Source organism: Ranitomeya imitator, chromosome 2 (genome assembly GCF_032444005.1).
Source record: "Ranitomeya imitator isolate aRanImi1 chromosome 2, aRanImi1.pri, whole genome shotgun sequence".
NCBI lineage: Eukaryota > Metazoa > Chordata > Amphibia > Anura > Dendrobatidae > Ranitomeya > Ranitomeya imitator.
The window spans coordinates 562066027-562092168 of record NC_091283.1 but is presented as its reverse complement, the minus strand read 5'-3'; the positions used below and the strand labels follow the sequence as shown (position 1 = coordinate 562092168).

The 26142-nt window shown below is 46.8% G+C and overlaps 1 protein-coding gene across 2 annotated transcripts; it reads left to right on the top strand.

Moving 5' to 3' along the window:
* Positions 1-758: 758 nt before the first annotated feature.
* On the top strand, positions 759-24878 carry LOC138664977 (uncharacterized). Of its 2 annotated transcripts, XM_069752084.1 has the most exons (5): positions 759-871; positions 986-1259; positions 12403-12587; positions 22551-22594; positions 23891-24878. In XM_069752084.1, exons 1-5 carry the CDS (start codon positions 838-840, stop codon positions 23933-23935), a joined length of 582 nt encoding a protein of 193 aa, XP_069608185.1. In that variant the 5' UTR covers positions 759-837; the 3' UTR covers positions 23936-24878. The 2 variants fall into 2 exon arrangements, with proteins under 2 accessions (XP_069608185.1, XP_069608184.1); XM_069752083.1 differs by lacking the exon at positions 23891-24878 and having other exon boundaries at positions 22551-22990.
* The last annotated feature ends 1264 nt before the right edge of the window (positions 24879-26142 follow it).

Sequence of the window (26142 nt, the reverse complement as noted above, 5' to 3'; positions counted from 1 at the left end):
TCATCAGTAAGTGCTGGTGTAACCTCCCATTCCCTCTCATCCCCGTGTCGCCTCACACCCCTGAGGGCAGATTTGTGTGCTTTTCCGTGGCTTGTCATTTCTGAGCGTCGTAGTCTTTGTGGCTCCTAATTATAATGAGATTCTAAGTCATGTTTTCATATTGTTGCACCTCACATTACTGCTATTACCAGTTGATGTAGTGACTCGTGCTCATTTTGTGGGGTCTGGCTGTGTATACAAGCCCCCGATGGTGGCAGAAAAGGAGGCCCTAATGTAGCGTGTAGCAAGTGTAAGTAACAGCACTGAGTGCTACACTTTTATTTCCGATAAAATATTGGAAATCCAATGGCCCCTGTCATAGACAGTGGTCCGCGGGCGCAGTGCGCCATGTGATGGATCCGTATCCTGCATAAAATCTTTTTACTGTGTGAACCTATCGTAAAACATGTCAAAATGTTTTTTTGTGCAAAAATGTTTACATTTTCTGTAGGCTATAGTCACACATCACTGATTTACAGTGGTAACAAATTCTGCACATGTATCCCCCCTTTCTGAATCCCCTCCAGTGCATATTAGGGTCCTGTAAAACCCATCTCCATGGCCTGGGAAAAAAGACTCCAGATAAGGCAACGATAGGAGTAACAGGGATATAATACCTGTCCCCACCCAAGAATGAGCCCCCCACTGCACCACGACCACCGTGACCTGGAGGAGGCGGCGTATTCACATTGACTCTGCTCCTGCTCTCTGCCGCCCCTAGTGGCTGGCGGAGGACATGACCAGTGCCAGGCGGGTTCGCTTCCTGTGCGGCCGTAGTGGGGGAGCCGAGGTCACAGGATGGAGTCTCAGGGACCGGTGCAGAGCAGCGCAGGTGAGAGGGACGGGGCACAGGCGCCATTACCGGGTGACAGACACTACTGCCCGCATTGTCTGTCTTGTCTAATCACGTGACCATCAGTATAATAACGGGGTGTTCTGTTCGTAGTGCGGGCGGATTTCGGGGCTTATTCTCCTCCCGGCTCCACGCGGAAGCGGCACATTCGGTTCGCAGCGCACCATGACATCCTCCTGCTGCGGGAGGTCATCCACCACAACCCGTTCTGGGTGCGGGAGTTCGGCCAGGTGTGGGCGGCGGTGGCCGAGAGGATGAGCAGCGCCCTGCAGAGTGAGGACTTCGAGGTGGACGGCAGGAGGTGCAGGGAGAGGACGGCGCTGCTGCTGGACTACTACAAGCGGCAGAACTACGCCATGCTGCGCAGGTGAGCGCCCCCTGCCGGCTGACTGCTGCTACTCCCATCACTACTGGTATTCCCATCACTGCTGCTACTCCCATCACTACTGGTACTCCCATCACTGCTGCTACTCCCATCACTACTGGTATTCCCATCACTGCTGCTACTCCCATCACTGCTGCTACTCCCATCACTACTGGTATTCCCATCACTGCTGCTACTCCCATCACTGCTGCTACTCCCATCACTACTGGTATTCCCATCACTGCTGCTACTCCCATCACTACTGGTACTCCCATCACTGCTGCTACTCCCATCACTACTAGTATTCCCATCACTGCTGCTACTCCCATCACTACTGGTACTCCCATCACTGCTGCTACTCCCATCACTGCTGCTACTCCCATCACTACTGGTACTCCCATCACTGCTGCTACTCCCATCACTGCTGCTACTCCCATCACTACTGGTATTCCCATCACTGCTGCTACTCCCATCACTGCTGCTACTCCCATCACTGCTGCTACTCCCATCACTACTGGTATTCCCATCACTGCTGCTACTCCCATCACTGCTGCTACTCCCATCACTGCTGCTACTCCCATCACTGCTGCTACTCCCATCACTACTGGTATTCCCATCACTGCTGCTACTCCCATCACTACTGGTACTCCCATCACTGCTGCTACTCCCATCACTACTGGTATTCCCATCACTGCTGCTACTCCCATCACTACTGCTACTCCCATCACTGCTCCTACTCCCATCACTGCTCCTACTCCCATCACTGCTGCTACTCCCATCACTGCTGCTACTCCCATCACTGCTCCTACTCCCATCACTGCTGCTACTCCCATCACTGCTGCTACTCCCATCACTGCTGCTACTCCCATCACTACTGCTACTCCCATCACTGCTCCCACTCCCATCACTACTGCTACTCCCATCACTGCTGCTACTCCCATCACTGCTCCTACTCCCATCACTGCTCCTACTCCCATCACTGCTGCTACTCCCATCACTACTGCTACTCCCATCACTACTGCTACTCCCATCACTACTGCTACTCCCATCACTGCTCCTACTCCCATCACTGCTGCTACTCCCATCACTGCTGCTACTCCCATCACTGCTGCTACTCCCATCACTGCTGCTACTCCCATCACTGCTGCTACTCCCATCACTGCTGCTACTCCACTGCTGCTACTCCCATCACTACTGCTACTCCCATCACTGCTCCTACTCCCATCACTGCTGCTACTCCCATCACTACTGCTACTCCCATCACTACTGCTACTCCCATCACTGCTCCTACTCCCATCACTGCTCCTACTCCCATCACTGCTGCTACTCCCATCACTGCTGCTACTCCCATCACTGCTGCTACTCCCATCACTACTGCTACTCCCATCACTGCTCCCACTCCCATCACTACTGCTACTCCCATCACTGCTGCTACTCCCATCACTGCTCCTACTCCCATCACTGCTCCTACTCCCATCACTGCTGCTACTCCCATCACTACTGCTACTCCCATCACTACTGCTACTCCCATCACTACTGCTACTCCCATCACTGCTCCTACTCCCATCACTGCTGCTACTCCCATCACTGCTGCTACTCCCATCACTGCTGCTACTCCCATCACTGCTGCTACTCCCATCACTGCTGCTACTCCCATCACTGCTGCTACTCCACTGCTGCTACTCCCATCACTACTGCTACTCCCATCACTGCTCCTACTCCCATCACTGCTGCTACTCCCATCACTACTGCTACTCCCATCACTACTGCTACTCCCATCACTGCTGCTACTCCCATCACTGCGCCTACTCCCATCACTACTGGTACTCCCATCACTACTGGTACTCCCATCACTACTGCTACTCCCATCACTGCTCCTACTCCCATCACTGCTGCTACTCTCATCACTGCTGCTACTCCCATCACTACTGCTACTCCCATCACTGCTGCTACTCCCATCACTGCTGCTACTCCCATCACTACTCCTACTCCCATCACTGCTGCTACTCCCATCACTGCTGCTACTCCCATCACTACTGGTACTCCCATCACTACTGGTACTCCCATCACTGCTGCTACTCCCATCACTACTGGTATTCCCATCACTGCTGCTACTCCCATCACTGCTGCTACTCCCATCACTGCTGCTACTCCCATCACTGCTGCTACTCCCATCACTGCTGCTACTCCCATCACTGCTGCTACTCCCATCACTACTGGTACTCCCATCACTGCTGCTACTCCCATCACTGCTGCTACTCCACTGCTGCTACTCCCATCACTACTGCTACTCCCATCACTGCTCCTACTCCCATCACTGCTCCTACTCCCATCACTGCTGCTACTCCCATCACTACTGCTACTCCCATCACTACTGCTACTCCCATCACTGCTGCTACTCCCATCACTGCTCCTACTCCCATCACTGCTGGTACTCCCATCACTACTGGTACTCCCATCACTACTGCTACTCCCATCACTGCTCCTACTCCCATCACTGCTGCTACTCCCATCACTGCTGCTACTCCCATCACTGGGCCTACTCCCATCACTACTGCTACTCCCATCACTGGGCCTACTCCCATCACTACTGCTACTCCCATCACTACTGGTACTCCCATCACTGCTGCTACTCCCATCACTACTCCTACTCCCATCACTGCTGCTACTCCCATCACTGCTGCTACTCCCATCACTGCCTGTAACTCCATCACTGCCTGTAAGTCCATCACTGTTAGTACTCCCATCATCCTGCTGTGTGTGTATACTGCTGGTACTCCCATCACTGCTAGTACTCCTATCATGCTGCTGTGTCTGACTCTTGAAGTATACTGATAGTACCGGATGTAGTTGTGATGCTACATTTGTGGCACTCCGATCATTGCTGGTGCTCCTCATGGCCGACAGTCCCCTTGCACTTGTTACTCCCTCCACTGCTGGTGCTACAGCCTTCATGATGTTGTGTGTAGGCTGCTGTGCTAGTACTGCCATCTAGTGGTGATGCTGCTTATTCACCTGGCACTTCCATCGCTAGCTGTCATATACACATTGTCCCTAGACCTCTGTGGCTCATATTATCGTGTCTAGCAGAAGGTCTTGGTAGCTGGAGACCCCCTGACAGAGTCTGTGCGGATTAGTCCGTGTTAGGCTACTTTCACACTAGCGTCGTACGACGCACGTCGCAATGCGTCGTTTTGGAGAGAAAAAACGCTTCCTGCAAAGCTGTCTGCAAGATGCGTTTTTTCCCCATAGACTAACATTAGCGACGCATTGCCACACGTTGCAACGGTTGCGTCGTGTTGTGGCGGACCGTTGGAATAAAAAAACGTTCCATGTAACTTTTTTTGTGCGTTGTGTCCGCCATTTCTGACCGCGCATGCGTGGCCGGAACTCCACCCCCTCCTCTCCGCAACTCACAATGGGGCAGCGGATGCATTGTAAAGCTGCATCCGCTGTCCCCGTTGTGCTGCGTTGTCACAGGATGCGTCGGTACGTCGGCGCGACGCACTGCAACGGGCCGACGCTAGTGTGAAAGTAGCCTTAGAGCTCTGTATTGTTGCTCCTATAGGACACTTGAAAGTCCTTGGGTGTCACTTTATATATTCATTTGCTTATGGGTTGTTGAACTGAATGGCTGCCATAACAAAGAAACACAAGAAGACAATAAATAGTGCCCATTGTGCCCACATACAGAACATGGGAATGGATTAGCACAATGCTGTCCGAGGACCCCTGCACTGCCACATACAAATGCATTGCACATGTTATTCTGTACTTTCATGTATAATGACATGGATGCGTTTGCACCATGTCTCTGTGCCCTGATGGGCAGGATGCTCTGACAATGTGTTCCCTTTAGTAGGGTGTTCTCAAGAGTCCAAAATATTTAGAATTGAGAGTCCTCAGTGGTTGATACCTTTTAATGGCGAAAAGATGGTAACAAATTGCAAGCTTTCGAGACTACACAGGTCTCTTCATCAGTCAAAGACTAAAACAAATTCTGAAGAATTACATATTTATGCACAACATAGCACAGAAAAAAAGGGGAAAAACCATGGATAAGACAGGTGACATGAAGCAGAATTACCATGGGTGATAAACAGTTATGTCCATAAATATTGGGCCAGTTCTTAGATAAGGATTGTTTTATTGGGGTCTGGTTCTGTTGTGATGACCCCTCGTAGTCTGAGGGGCAAGTTCCTTAGTTGATGTAAAAAGACATAAATCCGTGCGACACATTCATTCCTGCAGTGAGACTCTCAAAGGTCGTCATCAGTTTATATTCCCAGACTCTTCTGTCTCTCTGAGATTTGAAGCTACCTTTTAACACAAGTAATTTCATATCCATAATGTTATGATTTGGGAGACAAAAATGTATTGCCACAGGTAGATCCATTCTTTTTTCTCTTATTGTATGGCGGTGAGAATTCATCCTTGTCCTCAGTTTTTGCCCTGTCTCCCCCACATACAGACCCCCAGTTGGACATTTAGTACAAATAATTAGGTAGACCACATTAGAAGTGATGCAGCTGAAAGTACCTGGTATCTTGTAGTCCTGATGTGAATTTGGGATCTTTATCTTGTCCGTGGTCATTATAAATATAGGTTTTACATTTTTTCTGATTGCAAGGAAAGGTACCTGCAGCTGTTGGAGGGAACAGGGAGCTCTTGATATTGATGCTTCTTAGATTTGGGGGCTGCCTATAACAGTAGTGGGGGGTCTGGAAAAATGGATTGTAAGCGGGCATCTTTTTGTAGTAAAGATTGTAATTTCCGTGCAGCTCCCCTTAGCACCTCCAGATTTGGATTGTAGGTAACTACTAGAGGTACCCGGTTATTTTCTTCTTTAGCTTTGTAACGTAGCAGGTGATTCCTTGATATTCTGGTGGCTCTTGTAATCTGGTTTTCAATTGTTCTTGGGTGGTAGCCCTGATTCAAAAAGGTCTTTCTGAGGCGACCAAGGTGTTCATCAATATCCCTTGGGTTGGAACATATACGATTGCATCTGATGGCTTGGCTGTAGACAATAGAGTTTTTTTATGTGTTTTGGATGGAAACTGTCCCATTTAACGTATGTTGGGCGGTCGATTGGCTTCTGATACAGGAATGTCTCTATTTTATTGTTCTGCAGCTTAATGATGGTGTCCAAAAAGTTAATTTCAGTGCAGGAATAGTTGAGTGTCAAGTTGATGGTAGGATGAAATTGATTAAACTGTTCATGGAACGTCTTTAGCTGTGGCTCAGACTCCGTCCAGATGATTACAATGTCATCAATGTAGCGGTAGTACGCCAGAGGCCTGATGGGACATGAGGACAAAAAGTCGCTTTCAAGCTTGGCCATGAAAAGAAAATGTGACAGTTTCCATACAAAAAACATAAAAAAACTCTATTGTCTACAGCCAAGCCATCAGATACAATCGTATATGTTCCAACCCAATGGATAGGGATGAACACCTTGGTCGCCTCATAAAGACCTTTTTGAATCAGGGCTACCATCCAAGAACAATTGAAAACCAGATCACAAGAGCCACCATAATATCAAGGAATCACCTGCTACATTACAAAGCTAAAGAAGAAAATAACCGGGTACCTCTAGTAGTTACCTACAATCCAAATCTGGAGGTGCTAAAGGGAGCTGCACGGAAATTACAACCTTTACTACAAAAAGATGCCCGCTTACAATCCTTTTTTCCAGACCCCCCACTACTGTGTTTTAGGCAGCCCCCAAATCTAAAAAGCATCATTGTCAAGAGCTCCCTGTCCCCTCCAACAGCTGCAGGTACCTTTCCTTGCAACCAGAAAAAATGTAAAACCTGTCCATTTATAATGACCACGGACAAGATAAAGATCCCAAATTCACATCAGGACTACAAGATCCCAGGTACTTTCAGCTGCGTCACTTCTAATGTGGTGTACCTAATTATTTGTGCTAAATGTCCAACTGGGGATCTGTATGTGGGGGAGACAGGGCAAAAGCTTAGAACAAGAATGAATTCTCACCGCCACACAATAAGAGAAAAAATAATGGATCTACCTGTGGCAATACATTTTTGTCTCCCAAATCATAACATTATGGACATGAAATTACTTGTGTTAAAAGGTAGCTTCAAATCTCAGAGAGACAGAAGAGTCTGGGAATATAAACTGATGAAGACCTTTGACAGTCTTAATGCAGGAATGAATGTGTCGCACGGATTTACTGTATGTCTTTTTACATCAACTAAGGAACTTGCCCCTCAGACTATGAGGGGTCATCAGAACAGAACCAGACCCCAATAAAACAACCCTTATCTAAGAACTGGCCCAATATTTATGGACATAACTGTTTATCACTCATGGTAATTCTGCTTCATGTCACCTGTCTTATCCATGGTCTGCCTTATCCATGGTTTTTCCCTTTTTTTTTTTTTTCTGTGCTATGTTGTGCATAAATAAGTGATTCTTCAGAATTTGTTTTAGTCTTTGCCTGATGAAGAGACCTGTGTAGTCTCGAAAGCTTGCAATTTGTTACCATCTTTTCAGTTAGCCATTAAAAGGTATCAACCACTGAGGACTCTCAATTTTAAATATTTTTCTACCTACTGGCTAAGGGCAGTCCCACACGTCCAGATAATTCCGGTACCGGAAAAAATCGGTACCGGAATTATCCGTGTCCGTGTGCCCCTACGTTTCTGTGGTACATCAGTGTGGCACACGTGCGGCACACGTGTGCCGCCCGTGTGCCCACTGGGTACCACACGCACCGTGCTGGGTACCACTTGTACCAGCATCTGGTGCTGAAGCTGCGATTCATATCTTCCCTGCAGCAGCGTTTGCTGCAGGGAAGATATGAATAATAGTGTTTAAAATAAAGATCTATTGCCTCCCTATGGGAGGTGGAGCCGCATATTCATTACTGTAATCGGCGGCCCCACGTGACTGCATACAGGAGAAGATGCGGCCAGGAGAGGAAGCAGCGCCGGCGAGGGAGCCAGGTGAGTATTTTCAGAACAGCGGGGGGGGGGGGGGGGGGCACACAGGGTGGCAGATGGATCTTTAGTTTAAACACTATTATTCATATCTTCCCTGCAGCAAACGCTGCTGCAGGGAAGATATGAATCGCGGCTTCAGCACCAGTGGGGGGGACAGCGCTTAATGTAGCGCTGTCTCCTGCACGGCACACGGAGTGCACACGGACAATGTCTGTGTGCGGTACGTGTTTTACACGGACCCATTGACTTTAATGGGTCCGTGTAATACGTGCGTTCCCACGAACACTGACATGTCTCCGTGTTTGGCACACGGAGACACGGTCCGCAAAAAATCAATGACATCTGAACAGATGCATTGATTTTTATGTGTCTACGTGTGTCAGTGTCTCCGGTACGTGAGGAAACTGTCACCTCACGTACCGGAGACACTGACGTGTGAAACCGGCCTAACATATATATCCTAAGATATATATCCTTCCTGTATCTGAAGAGTCCAGACATACAGCGATCCTGTGCATAGGTGATGTGTTTGGACATGGCGGTTGTGTGACTCCCAAGTATGCGATTTGCATAGTCCCGGCCACAGTCCGATTAGACACTCGCACTGAGCAGGGCCGCTCCCATCTAGTAGGCATGTGGCCGGGAGTAGGCATAGCACATACTTGAGGTCAGATGACCCAGGATGGGTGATAACTTTCTGATCAGTGGGGGCCTACTCCTGGCAGAATGGGCAGCTTTTAAAAGGAGCGGCAGTGCGCAAGTTCTATGTCAACTCCATTTATTCCCCCTGAGGCTGCTGGAATAAAGCAGAGAGCAGCACTCTGTATCCCCATAGGGAATGAATGGAGCTGCGGTCGGGTATGGGCATTACTGCTTCATTCTAATGGGATAAAAGTGCCCCGTGATCAGTGCGGGTCTCAATATGTGCACACGTTGCAGATTTGCTTGTGTATAATTCTTTGCGGATTCTGTCTCACTTGGCAGAAAACACAGTTGAAATGCCGCGCTGATTTGATGTATTTTTTATGTGCATTTTCATGTGGATTTGTAAGCTAAATAAAGATATATTATTTAAAAAAAATGTGATGTAATTTCCTTGTTCAACCTCTTCAGCCAGATACCCTCATTAACATTAAATAAAGACACACATACACACAGTCACCAGCCTATGTAGGAGCATTAACAGAATGAACCTACATATGCTGTAACAAAACAGCAACTGTTATTAGGCTTCAGCCCCACGGTCAGTAATTGGCAGCGCTTTGGACTCGGCACTGCCGGTTTTGAACGCAGGTGCAGAATCGTGCAGAATCACCGCATCCTGTACATTGGACGGGTGACACTTATCTTGTGGAAACTGAGCGTCTCCGCAAAATAAATTGACATGCTGTGGTCTGGAAAGACACGATGCATGTCTGTCACTGCAGGGAAGCCGCGGGCACCGGTGCACACATAGTGGACGTGGGATTTTTTAAAATCCCATCTACTGTGCTGTAACATCTGACCGCTATGGATTGGACGCTGTGGATGTACGCAGCGTCCAACCCACAGCGTTTACTTACTGTGGAAACATACCCTCAGAAATCTGCGTGAAATGCAATATCTTTTTATTTAAAAAAATATATAAATAAATTGCGTGGGTTCCCGCGTAATTTTAATAACCAGCATAGGGTAAACCGGCTGAGGGCTGATGTTAATATTCTGTGAAGGAGCCAGTAGCCACAAAAGTTCCCAGGCTATCAATATCAGCTCACAGCTGTTTGCTTAGCCTTTACTGGCTAGTTTACAGGGGAACCCCAGAAAAAAATGACATGGGGTCCAGCTATAAAATCGAACGAGCAAGGGCTAGGCAGACCGCTGCGGGCTGATATTAATAACCTGGGAAGGGGTCATGTATATTGGCAACCCCTCAGGCTAAAAACATCAGCTCTTGGCCGCCCCAAAAATGGTTCATCTTATATATGCGCCAATTCAGGCACTTAACCTCGCTCTTCCCACTTGCCCTGTAGCGGTGGCAAGTGCGGTAATATTTGAATTGTCCGGTGACATCAAACCCACGGCTTAGTAATGGAGAAGCATCAAAAAGACACCTATCCATTACTAATCCTATACTAAATAAAGACACGGCCAAAATAAAGTCCTTTATTTGAAATAATCACACAGACTCCTTTATTGAATCTTAATTTGCCATACTTACTGCATCGCCTAATCCCCAACGCCTTCTTCTCCTGCAACAAAAATAAAATAATAAATCAACACAAAGACTCTCTATCCGCCATAGTCCATTTACCGAGTGTCCTGCGACGATCTCACGTGTAGAACAGTCGCATCGGGAGATGTGACAGCTCTACCTGGCCTCCGGCGGTACACTGACAGGAGGTAATTGCACCTGCAGTGTATTACTGAGAGTTCACTCTCTCACGGCACTGCTGCGTGATAATTTTCTCACGCAGCGGTGCCGCAAGTGAGTCGGAGCTGATCAGCTAATGAACTCTGTGAACTCTCACGGCAGTGATACAACTACGGGAGCGATTACCTCCCGGGTTCCCATTGCGTTATGGGATCGCGTTTAACGGACAGCGTTGCACGGCGAAATTAACGCCGTGCAACGCGTCCGTTAGCGCGCCCATTCAAGGCAATGGGAACGCGCATCGCTAGCGCGTGCCATTTTCGGCACGCGCTAGCGATGTGCCGGTGTTTTGTAGCGCGCCGCGGACGCTGCAAGCAGCGTCCGCGGCGCGCCCGAGGTCCGTTCCCCGCTCTCGCAGATCAGGGATCTGCGAGAGCGGGGACGTTAAACGCGACCCCGAAAATCACATTGCGTTAGCGCAACCCGCTAGCGCTTAGCGCTAAACGGATTGCTCTAACGCAATCTGAACCTAGCCTAAGTGTATCACCAGAGGCCGGGTAGAGCTGTCACATCTCCCAATGTGACTGTTCTACACATGAGATCATTGTGGGACACTGAGTATTAAATAGACTATGGTGGACTGGGAGTATTATGTGTTGATTTATTTATTTTTGTTGCAGGAGACGCGGATGTTGGGGATTAGGTATTTGGTGAGCATGAATGTTTTTTTTTTGTTTGTTTTACTATAGAACACAGTCACCGGATGATGGGACTACTCTCCCATCATCAGCTCATGCTGTCACTATTATATGTAACAGCAGACATAGTCGGATGGGGGTAGTAGTTCCATCAGACGATGCCTGGCTACACACAGACACTCGCATACAGACACACCCACAGACACACACAGATATCCGCACACAGCCGCACAGACGCCCGCACACAGCAGCACAGACACCCACACCCGCAGACAGACCCGCACACAGCTGCACAGACACCCGCAGACAGATATACAGACACCCGTACACACAGATACACACCCGCAGACAGACCCGCACACAGCTGCACAGACACCCGCAGACAGACACACAGACACCTGTACACACAGATACACACCTACACCCGCAGACAGACCCCCACACAGCTGCACAGACACCTGCAGACACACACAGACACCCGCACACACAGATACACACCGACACCCGCAGACAGACCCACACATGTTCTCCGCTCACACATAGTCTCCGCCCACACACATATTCTCCGCCCACACACTCTTCCTCCTTCCTTTCTGCAGCATTTTTGACATGCAAATCCGCAAACCTTTTTAGACCTGCAGTTTTGCTGCGTATTTGACTGACTCAGTGTAAGTCAATGGGCGCAGAAACGCTGCAGATCTGAAAAAAGAATTGACCTGCTGCGTAAAATAAAACGCTGCAAATCAGTGCAGAATTGTGCACAACAATTCTGATTAACATTGCTTGAGCACTCCTTTGCGGATTTGGTGCAATTCTGCACAGAAAAAAACGCTGCGGATCCGCAACGTGTGCACATAGCCTAAACCAGGTATACATAGGGCCGCGGTTGGGAACAAGTGCTGGAGTGAGGTAGCGGGAACATTGGGCAGTGAGTTTAGTGGTAGGTCCTATATTTCCCCATCCTGATGAGCATCTGGTGGCAATACTGCACTCTGTTGTGCGGTCCACGTTTGTACCCTTTTCTCCATCCTGTGCTCTCTGTCTGCATCCTGCTGCATGCTCCACATAATATTACATTGTATAGGACGGCCATGATCTACTCTGCCTGATCTGGTACCTCTACGCAGGGGTGGCACAGAGGCCATGTATATGGAGAAGGAGGACTTGCTGCAGAAAATTCTCGAACTGGAGTCTGAGAAACGGGAAGTCGGCTCCGATCCACGGCATAGGGACCCGATCAGAGAAACCATGTGTGTCACCGTCACTGAGGAGACCCTGCGCAGAGCCCAGGAAGAGGCCTCTATCCCACCCGGTCTGTACATCTTATACTAGCCCTCATATATAAAGCATGCCAATGAAATAGTGCTTCCATGGCAGATACCTCCTGCACCTTTACCTTGAGCCTAACACCGGCCGTGCATTGCTTTTTGGACCCGATTCATCAGTCAGTCTTTTCATTATTATTCATTGATGCTTTTTTTTTGTGCCAAATTCATCAAAATGGTGCATGTGGTTTATGAATTTTGCACAAAATAGAAAAAATTAACCCTTTATTTTTGCCTTTAATCCTTTTTTTTAATAGTGCAAAAAGCTGCACGTTCCATTACAATGTTTCAAAATTTGTGCCAAAATTTCAGGCATACATAAAATCCCCCCAGGGTACACTATAAAACATAAAATTAACCATTTATCTGTTAAATCCCCCAGCTACACCAAAGCCAATCAAGCCACGAGATAACGTGGTGATTATCCACATGACCACTGCTGCCAATCACTTGCCTGACAGATTACGCTGGCATTTACATGACCCCATTGATTGAGCAGGCTTAAAGGCAAGCGTGGGTGTACTATAGTACCCAGAAAGATTATTGAAATTCAGTTTTATTTTTAAAACAAAGGCTGAGTGGGCCACATAATATTTATGTTTTAATATCAAAAGTTACAGTTCCTATTTATACCCAGGACTGTGGCTGTATCAAGAGGAACAGAGGTTTCTCTACCAGAAAAGTTTGGGATTTTTTACCGTAAGATCAGTAATTCCACAGACCTCTACAAGAGCAAAGGAATTATAGTGAACCCACTAAAAGGTTTGAAAAGGGGCCTGCATGTGTTTTTCAAGTTGGAGATGGGTCGGATTTACCCATTTTATTAATAGCTGGATGTATACTGTCTTTTTTAGACTATAATCCTTGTTAAAAAGTCCTTGTATCTTCTAGTCTGCAGTTACAGATCGAGCAGAGGCCGGTGTTTGATTTAGGTCCTGCTGACTCAGGGGAAGTGTGTGAGCATCAGTACATCAGTGCATCTGGTGCCACGTCTCGCTATCTTGCCCATGCCGCCAATTTCTGTCATGCCCACTATCACCTGTGCATCACGGCCTGCAGTGCCGCCCTGAGATGAGCTTCCTCTGATGATCATGGGAACCATTGGGTACCGTCATTTTTTTTGGAGGCCCTAGAAACGGTTTTGTCTGGCCCCACAACAGTACTATCTTCAGCCTAGCAGCCAATCAGGACCGCAGTCTTCCTTTGCCCGCCATCCCAAACCGCTGAGGATGGGCTATATACACCTGGGGGCGAGTACAGCAGTGCCTCCTGGCGATACAGACATTTATCCAAGGAGACGACTGACAAGCTATGGTGTGCTGTGCCAAAAGGCAAAGAGAAACTAAGGCCTCATTCACAGATCAGTCATGTTTTTATGTCTTTGTACTAAAAAAGACCATTTTGCATCAATGTTGTTAACTAGATTTTCATTAGGATTTGGTCAGTTTCATCAGCACTTATTGCATTAAAAAAACTGATCTAGGTTCCTCAACATTCTCAAGTCTGTGAAAAACAGATGGTACATGAATGGCATCTAAGTTCTGTCCTCTTTGTTTTTTTATGGACCCATAGACTTGCATTGGCAAGTTTGACCTGTGACTCTGGTATGTCTCCCTGTTTTGGTGCAGACCGTTCAGAAATACACCGATGTGTGAGCAGAGCCCCATAGACTATAATAAATGTGAGTTCTGTCCATGAAAACCACAGATATCACTCGTATGTGATAAACTGACATCTGAATGAGCCCACAACTGTTTCACTACCTGGTGATGTGCGTGTCTCCACAACACAGAACAGCTGTCAACCTTTTAATCATAGTTTTTCTCTGTAGGTTCCACTCCTGGTTTTAGCATACAAACACCAATGTAAAATACTGATCAAAAATAGTGATGTGTGAATGAGGCCTAACTGTTTCACTACCAGGCCATGTTTTTTCAGTCTATACATGAGAACTGATCTTCATTTTGACTCCTCAGCTCTGATCCCTCACAAATTACACTCATCTAGTACATCTACTATATAATTGTCTAAGGGTCACTTCCGTCTTTCTGTCTGACTGTCTTTCTTTCTGTCACGGATATTCATTGGTCGTGGCCTCTGTCTGTCATGGAATCCAAGTCGCTGATTGGTCGTGGCAACACGCCCACGACCATTGCCACGACCAATCAGCGACAGGCGCAGTCCGGCGGCAACATGGCCGCTCCTTCCTTCCAGTCAGTGCCCACTCCGTACTCCCCTCCAGTCAGCGCTCACACAGGGTTAATGGCAGCGCTAATGGACCGCGTTATGCCGCGGTGTAACGCACTCCATTAACGCTGTGTCACGGGGCTACCGCGACAGAGAAGTTCCAGAGAACCGCAGCGCTCTGGGCCTCGTTCACACACAGTGAACAGAACCTCTTCTCCTGTATTCTGACCTGGCTGCTTTGTGCCAGCAGTGCAGGAGTTAACCTTGTTGCTGAGTTGCTGTGAGCTGGGTCTCTCAGCTGAAGTGGATTTTGCAATCTGCTTCTTTATATAGACCCAGCCTTGACTACAGCTAGTGTCAGTGATCAGTTCTGCTGCCTGGCTTGGAGGTTGAAGGAGCGTAGTATTTGGAGCTTGGAGGTTTATTACAGAGATTGGTGTCTGCTGTTTTGGTTGCATATTAAACCTGTTTTCCTTCATAGTTTTCTCCTTCTCTTCCCTTCTATGTGTTACCTCTGTGGTTGTGTGAGCATTTGGTGAGTTTCAGACTTTTAGTTACCTTGTCTGTATACCCTGTTTATTGTTGTGTTTATACACTGGTGCAGTCCTCCTCCCTGGGGGGGAGAGGAGGTCCCTGATAGGGCCTGCACAGAAGACAGGGATATGCTGGCGGCTCAGGCCTCCTAACCATCATAGGTACCCCTGAGATAAGGCAGGGCCCCATTATAGTGGCAGGGACAGGTGCGGGTCCCAGTACGCCGTCCTGCCCCTTTATCGCTGTTAACGGCGTGACACGCTGCTATTAACCCTGTGTGACCAACTTTTTTACTATTGATGCTGCCTATGCAGCATCAATAGTAAAAAGATCTAATGTTAAAAATAATAAAAAAAAAAAATCATCATATACTCACCTTCCGGCGCCTTTCCCGCTCCTCGCGACGCTCCGGTGACCGATCCATGCATTGCGATCTCGCAAGATGATGACGTAGCGGTCTCGCGAGACCGCTACGTCATCTCGCGAGACCGCAATGCACTCTTGAGACCGGAGCGCGCGAGGAGCGTCGGTAAACGCTTCCTGGATCCAGGGGCCAACGGAAGGTGAGTATATAACTATTTTTATTTTAATTCTTTTTTTTTAACAGGGATATGATGCCAACATTGCAATATACTACGCGGGCTGGGCATTATACTACACGGGCTGGGCAATATACTACGCGGGCTGTGCAATATACTACGCGGGCTGGGCAATATACTACGCGGGCTGGGCAATACACTACGCGGGCTGGGCAATATACTACGCGGGCTGTGCAATATACTACGCGGGCTTTGCAATATACTACGCGGGCTGTGCAATATACTACGCGAGCTGTGCAACATACTACGCGGGCTGTGCAATATACTACGTGACTGGGCAATATACTACGCGGGCTGTGCAATATACTACGCGGGCTGTGCAATATACTACGCGGGCTGTGCAATATACTACGTGACTGGGCAATATACTACGCGGGCTGTGCAATATACTACGCGGGCTGTGCAACATACTACGCGGGCTGTGCAATATACTACGTGACTGGGCAATATACTACGCGGGCTGTGCAATATACTACGCGGGCTGTGCAATATACTACGCGGGCTGTGCAATATACTACGCGGGCTGTGCAATATACTACGCGGGCTGTGCAATATACTACGTGGGCTGTGCAATATACTACGCGGGCTGTGCAATATACTACGCGGGCTGAGCAATATACTACGCGGGCTGTGCAATATACTACGCGGGCTGTGCAATATACTACGCGGGCTGTGCAATATACTACGCTGGCTGTGCAATATACTACGTGGGCTGTGCAATATACTACGTGACTGAGCAATATACTACGCTGGCTGTGCAATATACTATGCGGGCTGTGCAATATACTACGTGACTGGGCAATATACTACGTGGCTGGGCAATATACTACGTGGCTGGGCAATATACTATGTGGCTGGGCAATATAGTACATGACTGGGCAATATACTACGTGACTGGGCAATATACTACGTGACTGGGCAATATACGTACTATGTGGCTGGGCAATATAGTACGTGACTGGGCAATATAGTACGTGGCTTGGCAATATACTACGTGGGCTGTGCAATATACTACGTGGCTGGGCAATATACTACGTGGCTTGGCAATATACTACGTGGGCTGTGCAATATACTACGTGGACATGCATATTCTAGAATACCCGATGCGTTAGAATCGGGCCACCATCTAGTAAGTTAATAAATGGGCTTATATTGTGGGGATTTGTGTATGAAATATTAGACCTAATTGACACGTTCAATATTTGGTCAGTATTTTACCTCAGTATCTGTAAGCAAAAACCAGGAGTATAATAGAAACATGTCACCAATTCTGTATTTATCACCCACTCCTGGATTTGGCTTACAGATACTGAGGTACAATACTGACTAAATACTCAGTGTGCACGTGGCCTTAGGTGTCAGAGTCCTGGTGAAGGCAGGTATAATGATGGCTGAAGATGTGATTGCTGCTGACATCAGTCACTCCCTCACACGCCACCAGAAGAGTTTTAATAAGGCCAGAGTCACACTACAGCGAGATACGGCCGAGTCTCACAGGTGAAAACCAAGCTCTGGCACCGGGACTACGGAGCGGAGCGTGCAGCTCCATGTATTGCTATGCGACCGCACGCTCCGCTCTGGAGTGCCGGTGCCAGAGCTTGGTTTTAACCTGCGAGACTCAGCTGTATCTCTCTGTGTGTGATCCCGGCCTTAGGGTACCGTCACACTATACGATTTACCTACGATCACGACCAGCGATATGACCTGGCCGTGATCGTAGGTAAATCGTAGTGTGGTCGCTGGGGAGCTGTCACACAGACAGCTCTCCAGCGACCAACGATGCCGAGGTACCCGGGTAACCAGGGTAAACATCGGGTAACTAAGCGCAGGACCGCGCTTAGTAACCCGATGTTTACCCTGGTTACAAGCGTAAAACTAAAAAAAAACAAACAGCACATACTTACATTCTGGTGTCCGTCAGGTCCCTTGCCGTCTGCTTCCCGCACTCACTGACTGCCGGCCGTAAAGTGAAAGTGAAAGCACGTCACCGCTGTGCTCTGCTTTCACTTTACGGCCGGCAGTCACAGTGCGGGAAGCAGACGGCAAGGGACCTGACGGACACCAGAATGTAAGTATGTGCTGTTTGTTTGTTTTTAGTTTTACGCTTGTAACCAGGGTAAACATCGGGTTACTAAGCGCGGTCCTGCGCTTAGTTACCCGATGTTTACCCTGGTTACAAGCGAACGCATCGCTGGATTGCATCGCTAGATCGGTGTCACACACACCGATCTAGCGATGACAGCGGGAGATCCAGCGATGAAAGAAAGTTCTAAACGATCTGCTACGACGTACGATTCTCAGCAGGATCCCTGATCGCTGCTGCGTGTCAGACACAGCGATATCGTAACGATATCGCTGGAACGTCACGAATCGTACCGTCGTAGCGATCGAAATGGTATAGTGTGACGGTACCCTTAGTATAATAATTTTTTCCCTTTTCTTCTCATCTATATCTGGGGTCCAGTCAGGTGCATCTTGTACCCTGAAAAATCCAGTATATTCAGTTAGGTGTATTAGTACAATTACCCAAGCAGTAAATCCTGAGTTATCTTTTTATGGGTCTGTAAGCAGGTACATGATGGCACATAACAAAGCGATGGCTGAGTCATTGTTCACATTAAATGCCAACAGCAGGATTCCTCGGACTCTGAATGGATCTTTAACCCCATCACAGCCATATAACGTAACTATATGCCATATTCAGCTGGCAGCAATCAGAGTTAGGCGCCGTCTGTGTATTGCGCGCATTAAATAAAAATAAAAAACAACAGCTGGGACTGGTGTTAATAGTCAGGGAAGTGGCCAATAGCCATGGAGGTTGCCAGCATATTAATAACCGTTGTTTGCTTAGCCTTTACTGGTTATAGGTGAGGTTCCCCCCCCCCCCCCCCCCCAAAGAAAATCATGTGGGGCCGCTCCTATATTTACTTACCAGCAAAGGCTAGACAGACATTTGTGGGCTGATATTAATAGGCAGGGACAGGGCCATGAATATTGGCCCCCTCCCAGACTAAGAACATCAGCCCTTAGTTGCCCCAGAAATAGCACATGCATTAGATGCGCCAATTCTGGAGCTTAGCCTTTGCTCTTCCCGTTTGCCCTGCTGCGGTGGGGTAATAGTTGTGGGGTTGATATCAGCGGGATTTATGTCCCTTGACATCAAGCCCAGGAGTTAGTAATGGAGAGGTATCTATTAGGCAAGCTCATTACTAACCCCATAGTTAAATTTAATAAAGACACACACAGAGTAAAGTCCTTTAATTGAAATAAACACTTCCCAACCCTCTTTTATCCATTTATTAACCAGAAAATCTAAGTAATCTTCACCTTTCTGCCGATAATCCATAATGCTCATGATCCCCAACTCGGCTACATCCAGATGGTGTGGTGAGCTGTGACATCAGTAAGTGAGCTGTTATTAATACTCTGGCACCTCTATGGCTATTAGCCCTTTCCCAGAATATTGACACCAGCTGTCAGCTTTCCCTCAGCTGGTTAGAAAGATGAAGAGGGACCCCACTCAGTTTTTTAATTTTATGATTTATTTAATACACGTGATACACAGACGGCTAATGCTGACTACAAGTCTCATCAGCCTCGCTTGGTCTCGCTGATCGCAGAGGTCCGTGGAAACACCCTGACGTGTACATACCTATATATTTGAATGGGTCTACGTGTGTACGAGTCTCCTGTATGTGTCACCACACGTACTGGTGTGGTTGCATATACCCTAAAATGGTTCCTATGAAACTCATACAAGACTCATACTGTAAAAGTATACACATGAAGGCGTGGGTTAAAAAGATCTATTGTGCGCTTTTGTGATGACCTTATGACGCCATTATGTAGCCGAATAAACAAGAAGTGATGTGGGACCAGACAGAGGAACCATGGAGCTAAGGTGATTCATCTAAGTTTGAAAAAAAATAAAGATTTAGTTTTTTTGGCCATATAATCCAGCCCTAATTGCAGTAGAAGTGGTCGACTGAGGTTTGGGTTCCCTATAGGGAGCTAAATAATGTGGAAATAAAAATTCTGAACATTCACATTTATTCAGCCCATACAGTAAACGCTGGTAAGATAAAAAATAAATAAATAAAAATGCCAGAATTCTATTTTTTGTCCCCTTGCCTCCCCAAAAAATGAAATAAAAGTCATAAGTACACCAAATTACAGTAGTACAAATAAAAACAATGGCTTAACCTACTAAAAACAAGCCTTCAAACAGCATCTTTCACTGGGAAAATGAAAAAAAAAAATTATGGGTCATAAAAAGTTGTAGACAAACCAATTTATACAAACTTTTTAATCTTTTGATGCAAGAAATTACAAAAAAATAATAATAAAAAAGTGTATACATTTGGTATCTCCTTAATCAATCTGAACAGGAGAATCAAGGTGCCAGAACATCTGTACCGCACAATGATCAACGTATAAACAAACCCCAAAAAACAATAGCAGTGTTGTATTTTATCCATCATTTCATCCTAGATAAAAAATGTTCCTGTTCTTCAGTACATGATATGGTACAGTGAATAGGTGCTATTGAAAAGCCAAGACATTAATGACACATAGACATATTTATTTGTTTTACTCACTTATATTGCACCATTAATTCTACAGCACTTTATTATATGCCAATAATGTTTGTAAAGTATTATACTTTTATTGCCTTTTATACAGCAGAACACTACATACCTCAAGCAATCCCAGTCCATTCCTTAGTGAATGTGTCACTGTTCCTCCCTACATACGCACTCCTTTCTCTAGGTTTAGTAGTAACCTATTAATTTCATTAACAACTTCCATGTACATGGGCGTAGCTCAATCTGCATGCCATGTATTGCATGTCGTAGGCCTTTCGTTATAGGGCGTTTTCTGCATTTCTTCTCTGCCTTTGTGAAATTTATGCAAAGTTCTAAACTTTTTCACAATTATGAGCATCAATAACGCAATAATTTTCCTGAAGTTGAAGAACCGCTGTTCTAGTGGACCTGACATTGTAATATGCTTCCCTTAAAGGGGTATTCCAGTATACACCAGTTATTGCTTATCCACTGGATAGGTAACTATTAGATCGTGAAAAAATGGGAAAATCCAGCAAACGTCCTAAAACATCACATTTATTAGTAGATTAAAACATGAAAAGGAAAAATGTAAAAAAAAAAAAAGCAGGATAATGTTCGACGCATTTCGAGCTACACTAGCTCTTAAAGGGAAACTTTCACCCCCAAAATCGAAGGTGAGCTAAGCCCACCGGCATCAGGGGCTTATCAATAGCATTCTCGATTGCTGTAGATAAGCCCCCGATGTAACCTGAAAGATGAGAAAAAGAGGTTAGATTATACTCACCTAGAGGCGGTCCGGGTCCGATGGGTGTCGCGGTCTGGGGCCTCCCATCTTCTTACGATGACGTCCTCTTCTGGTCTTCACGCTGAGGCTCCGGCGCAGGTGTACTTTGTATGCCCTGTTGAGGGCAGAGCAAAGTACAGCAGTGCGCAGGCGCTGGGCCTCTCTGACCTTCCCCGGTCAACAGGGCAGACAAAGTATATGCTTGCCCTGGAGCCGCAGCATGAAGACAGGAAGAGGACATCATCGTAAGAAGATTGGAGGCCCCAGACTGGACTGCGACGCCCATCTGATCGGACCGCAGCGGGACCGCCCCTGGGTGAGTATAACCTCTTTTTCACATCTTTCAGGATACATCGGGGGCTTATCTACAGCATTCCAGAATGCTGTAGATAAGCCCCTGATGCCGGTGGCCTTAGCTCATCTTCGATTTTGGGGGTGACAGGTTCCCTTTAATAAGAAATGGAGCTGCTGGCCATACATGAGCCTCTATGTTCAGAATTGTGATACTGTGCACAGTGCACAGTGTGGCTATCTTTGTCAGTGTCACAGACTCGAATGGACCGGGACAGCTCATATCGGACCCATGTAGTTCCAATAGTGCTCACTTACACAGTGGATAGGTGATGAATTATTTAGACTAGAATATCTCTCGAAATGCATATGGATTCACACTTGCAAGGAGATGGACAATTTATTCTTTTTTTATGTTAATTTTCTAGCTAAATGGAAAAGAATACATTTATGGTCTACCAATATTAGATCTGGGGGGGTTCAACTCAAGCACAGCGCCTTACATCTTGTAGTGGCTGCGCCCTGGTATTACAGGTCAGTCCTATTCATGTGAAATAGCTTGAGCAGAAAAGTGGTGCAGCACCAAGTGCGGTCACTAGAATATGCACCATGGCGGTCAGAGGTTCTGCTTTCAGTGGTCAATGAGGTGCTGGGAGTTGGGCCTGAACCAATCTAATGTTAGATAGCTACCATTTATCCAAGAGCTATGGCGCCCATGCATAGAAGCGGTTGCGTGGCTTTACGAGACCGCCCTGGAGGCAGCTTATCTTGGACATCTAGAACATTGGCAGTCTAAAATCAGACGTGCTGGATCCTTATCTCCCCGACGTCATATGTTGGTGGCCCCCATACACATTAGACTGTCAGCACAGCGTTTTCGGATGTCAGTTTAATGTGTGCGAGGCCTTAAGAATAGGCCATCATTGTGAATATTCAGCCTTACCTGGTATTCAAGTTATATTAACCAAACACTTCCTTGTCTTCCAGTTGTGGAGTCCAAACCAGAAGATAACAACGTGGGAGAGAGAGCGGTGAGGAAGCAGGAATGTGAGGGATGCTGCAGCGCGTATGCCCGCATCCTGCAGCACCTGGAGAGGAGGGCAGAAGCAGAGCAGCGGCTACGGGAAGAGGAGCTGGCGCTCCGACGTGAGGAGCTGCAGCTGCAGAGGGAGCGCGCTGCGCTGGAGAGGGAGAGGCAGGAGGCTGAGCGCAAGGAGAGGGAGAGACGGTTCGAGCTAGAAAGAGAGGAGCGGCAAGTCATATTGGAAATACTGCGCGAGAAGATGATTAAGTGACAGCAGGGACGGGCACTCAGTGGGTGCGGGGCATTCACAGGTACTACTACATGCACAAAGCAGGTGGACCGCAAGGCCATGCATTGGATAGGCAAGTCACCGGCTATGGTGGAAAGGAACGTCTTGGGAGGGGGACATCACGAATAATGTCAAAAAAGGGAAGTGACAGACAGCCTACACCAGAGAGAAGGAAGACAGGTGGTGCTGTAATGCAGAGGGTGCCCTCCCGGTGCCCAGATAATGCCAAGCTAAGAGAGCCATTGTTATCAGTGGTTGTGCCAGGAATAGCTGAAGGGTGTTTCACTCTTTCACTGCCAGGATAAACAATACCCCCTATAGTTATTTACATGGGGACAGTCTACCAGCCCTGGAATAGAAGATTCCTCTGGACGGTGATAGAACGTGTACAGACAGGCGGTTTACTGTGTGTAAATGTTTCTTTTAAGGATGATTAATAAACTAATGACTGAAGAGGTCTTGTTGGTTCTCACTTAAGTGGATCTGGTCATTGAGCCTGACAGCCATTTAAAGGGAACCTGTCATGGATATTGACCTGCAGATACATTCTGACATCGTGCAGCACCCGTACTTAATTTTATTTCCCACCGGCAGCATTCGATGTCCAGTCATAAGGTTGGTGACAGCTTAATTTTAGTCACCGCTCTGTGTATAGAAAGCAGTGACTGTAACTGCATCTTGGCACTAACCAACACCCGGCCCTAATGCTGAGCTGTCAGTCAGGCCGGGGCTCGGTTACAGCCGCGGCTCTCTATATACAGCGCCATCACTAAAATAAAGACGTCGCCAACCTTATGACTAGAAGTCGGAGTCTGCCAAGAGGAAGAAAGTTAATTTCCTCCTGGCACCGGGGCTCTCAATGCCAGCGCTGCCTAGTAAAGTAAAGCAACCACGATACATCTTCCAATAAAGTGACAATAACCTGCTGGACTCCAGGTCAGTTGGGTGCGTCTGGTGCTATTAGAGTTTGTTACGTCGTCACTGCGGTAATTTTTGTTTTTCCAATTTTATAAGGGACCGCAATATGGAAAATACGATTCAGATATGAAGATCGGCTAAATTGCAATGGACTGTATGGATGCCCCCAGAGCCAAGATCAACACACGTCTCTGTGCTCTGGTTAGACACTGACCATGCATTTTTGCTGTGGCCGGCACTCTACTCTTTTCTTGGCATACGTGAATAGCAAGATAAGATCTCAGGTTTAAAGGGCGTTTACAAAAAATTGTTTGATTGGACATATTTGCTCAATATTTCTCAATATACAGATGTGTATCAAATGCATGATCAGTGAGAATTTGCGTGTATTGCTGATCAAATCTTTTATGATGGTCTAAAATTATCCCTAGTCCGTATTGTGTTCTCTCGGACAAACGGACATCTGCTAAAGTACGAGAAAGGAGACCACAAAAGTGATCAAAATGACCAAACCCATCTGATTCACGACTCATATAAGTGCATGGCCTTGGATATTAAAACTATCTGTATCAGGCATTGTTTTTACAATTTTATCTTTCCGTGTAAAAAGGACTATCAGACCAATGTCCCAGTTAGGCTTGGTGCCACCTTGCTTGTCCAGGACATATCATGTGTACTCAGAACGTTAAGTAACCAGAGACATATTTGTACATAGCAACGTCAACAGATATGTAAAGTGTCAGGGTTACTGCAGTCCCAACTCATGTGCGCGTCATGTATTTGTATACATACCCCATTGCGGACATTTCTCATCGGAATTCCACCAAGCAAGATTGTAAAAACCCCTGTTACTGTCATCATAATTGACATACCTAGACTTCCAAGAAGACCCCATCAGACACCAGGACTCAGGTTTCCAGAACAGGTGCTGGTTGTCAGTCACTCCAGAGATGACGTGATGTGTAGAAGATATACAACCTTGTCTATAGGGTGACACAAAAGAGAATAGTAAAACCAAAAACACTCAGTTTGAAAAAATGTTGCAGTAATCCGCAAGTGCTAGTAAAAGATGTAAAAAACAGGGTATTTGGTTGATACGTTTTTTGCAAAAAATGTATACTAAGCTGCTCTACCAATCTTCACGGTATACCCATATCAGAGCAGTCCTAACTAATGTATGCAATCCCTATCTGATGTATTTAAAAACCTGATCATCTGTATATAACCTGTGTGAACAGGGTTCAGAGAGGAAAAATCCATGTGTGCATACAGGGTAGAACAGCTTTTGTGCAGATAGCCCAAGAGGAGTGGTGGAACTCCCCAGTCTTGTAGACACAAGAGAACAATTATGGAAACAGGAACACATGGGCTACTTGCACAGTGAACAAGTCTATAGGGTGTGCATGAGACAAACACAAAGAAACGAGCGGATATGGATTAAGTCAATAAAGGACCAGAAGTATGTTCATGTTTAGACCCCCATCATCACTGTGGAGTTGTAGGCCCGGCTCCATAACCAGATGACGAGGGCTGGTACAGTAGTGATTACAGGAGATTTTACCTTTCCTGATATCGATTGGGATCATGGTTCAAGGGGAGAAAATTCGTCAGCTTGTTGCAGGATAATTTTATGGACCATTTTGTGGAAGACCTGACAAGAAGCCATGCTTGGTTGGACCTGCTCAATTCAGTGACCACAAAATAACTTAAGTTTGTTTAAGGGGAATCTGAATGCTGAGCCCTTTATAACACCGCCCACACCACTGATTGGTATCTTTCCGTGTATGCTGTTCATAGGCAGAAAGCTGCCAATCAGTGGTGGAATTATACAGAACTCATGGATATGGAGGACTACATTATAGCAGGTTTACTAGTCCTCTAGTGATAATCTGCTGATTATACTAATATATTTGTTTTAAAAATTCCATACTGTTCCAATTCTAACTGCTTTTCTATTTTTTTACTTTACTTCCTTTCTCATGACAATTCATATGAGTATCCCCAGTGCATGCTCGGATACTCAAACAAAGAATCATCAGGGGGCAGAGGCTGTAACTGTCACAGCCCCCTCCCTGAAATGAAGTGCCATCAGTGATGCTCATTTCAGGGGCTGGTCCCTGACTGTCTCCTTCTTTGTGCAGTGTCTACCCCGTGCTCTCTGTGATGTCTGTTGTTGGTTTAGCTGAATAGTAGTAAGCCATCAGCAGAGCGTTGCCATTGTACCCAGCGTGCAGGAGGCCTCACTGGTCTCTGCTGGACATAGTGACCGCTCTGCTTCCGGCTTATTACAATTCAGATAAGTAGATAGCAGACTGAACCCTGTGCTCATGGTATGGGGGAGACCCGGC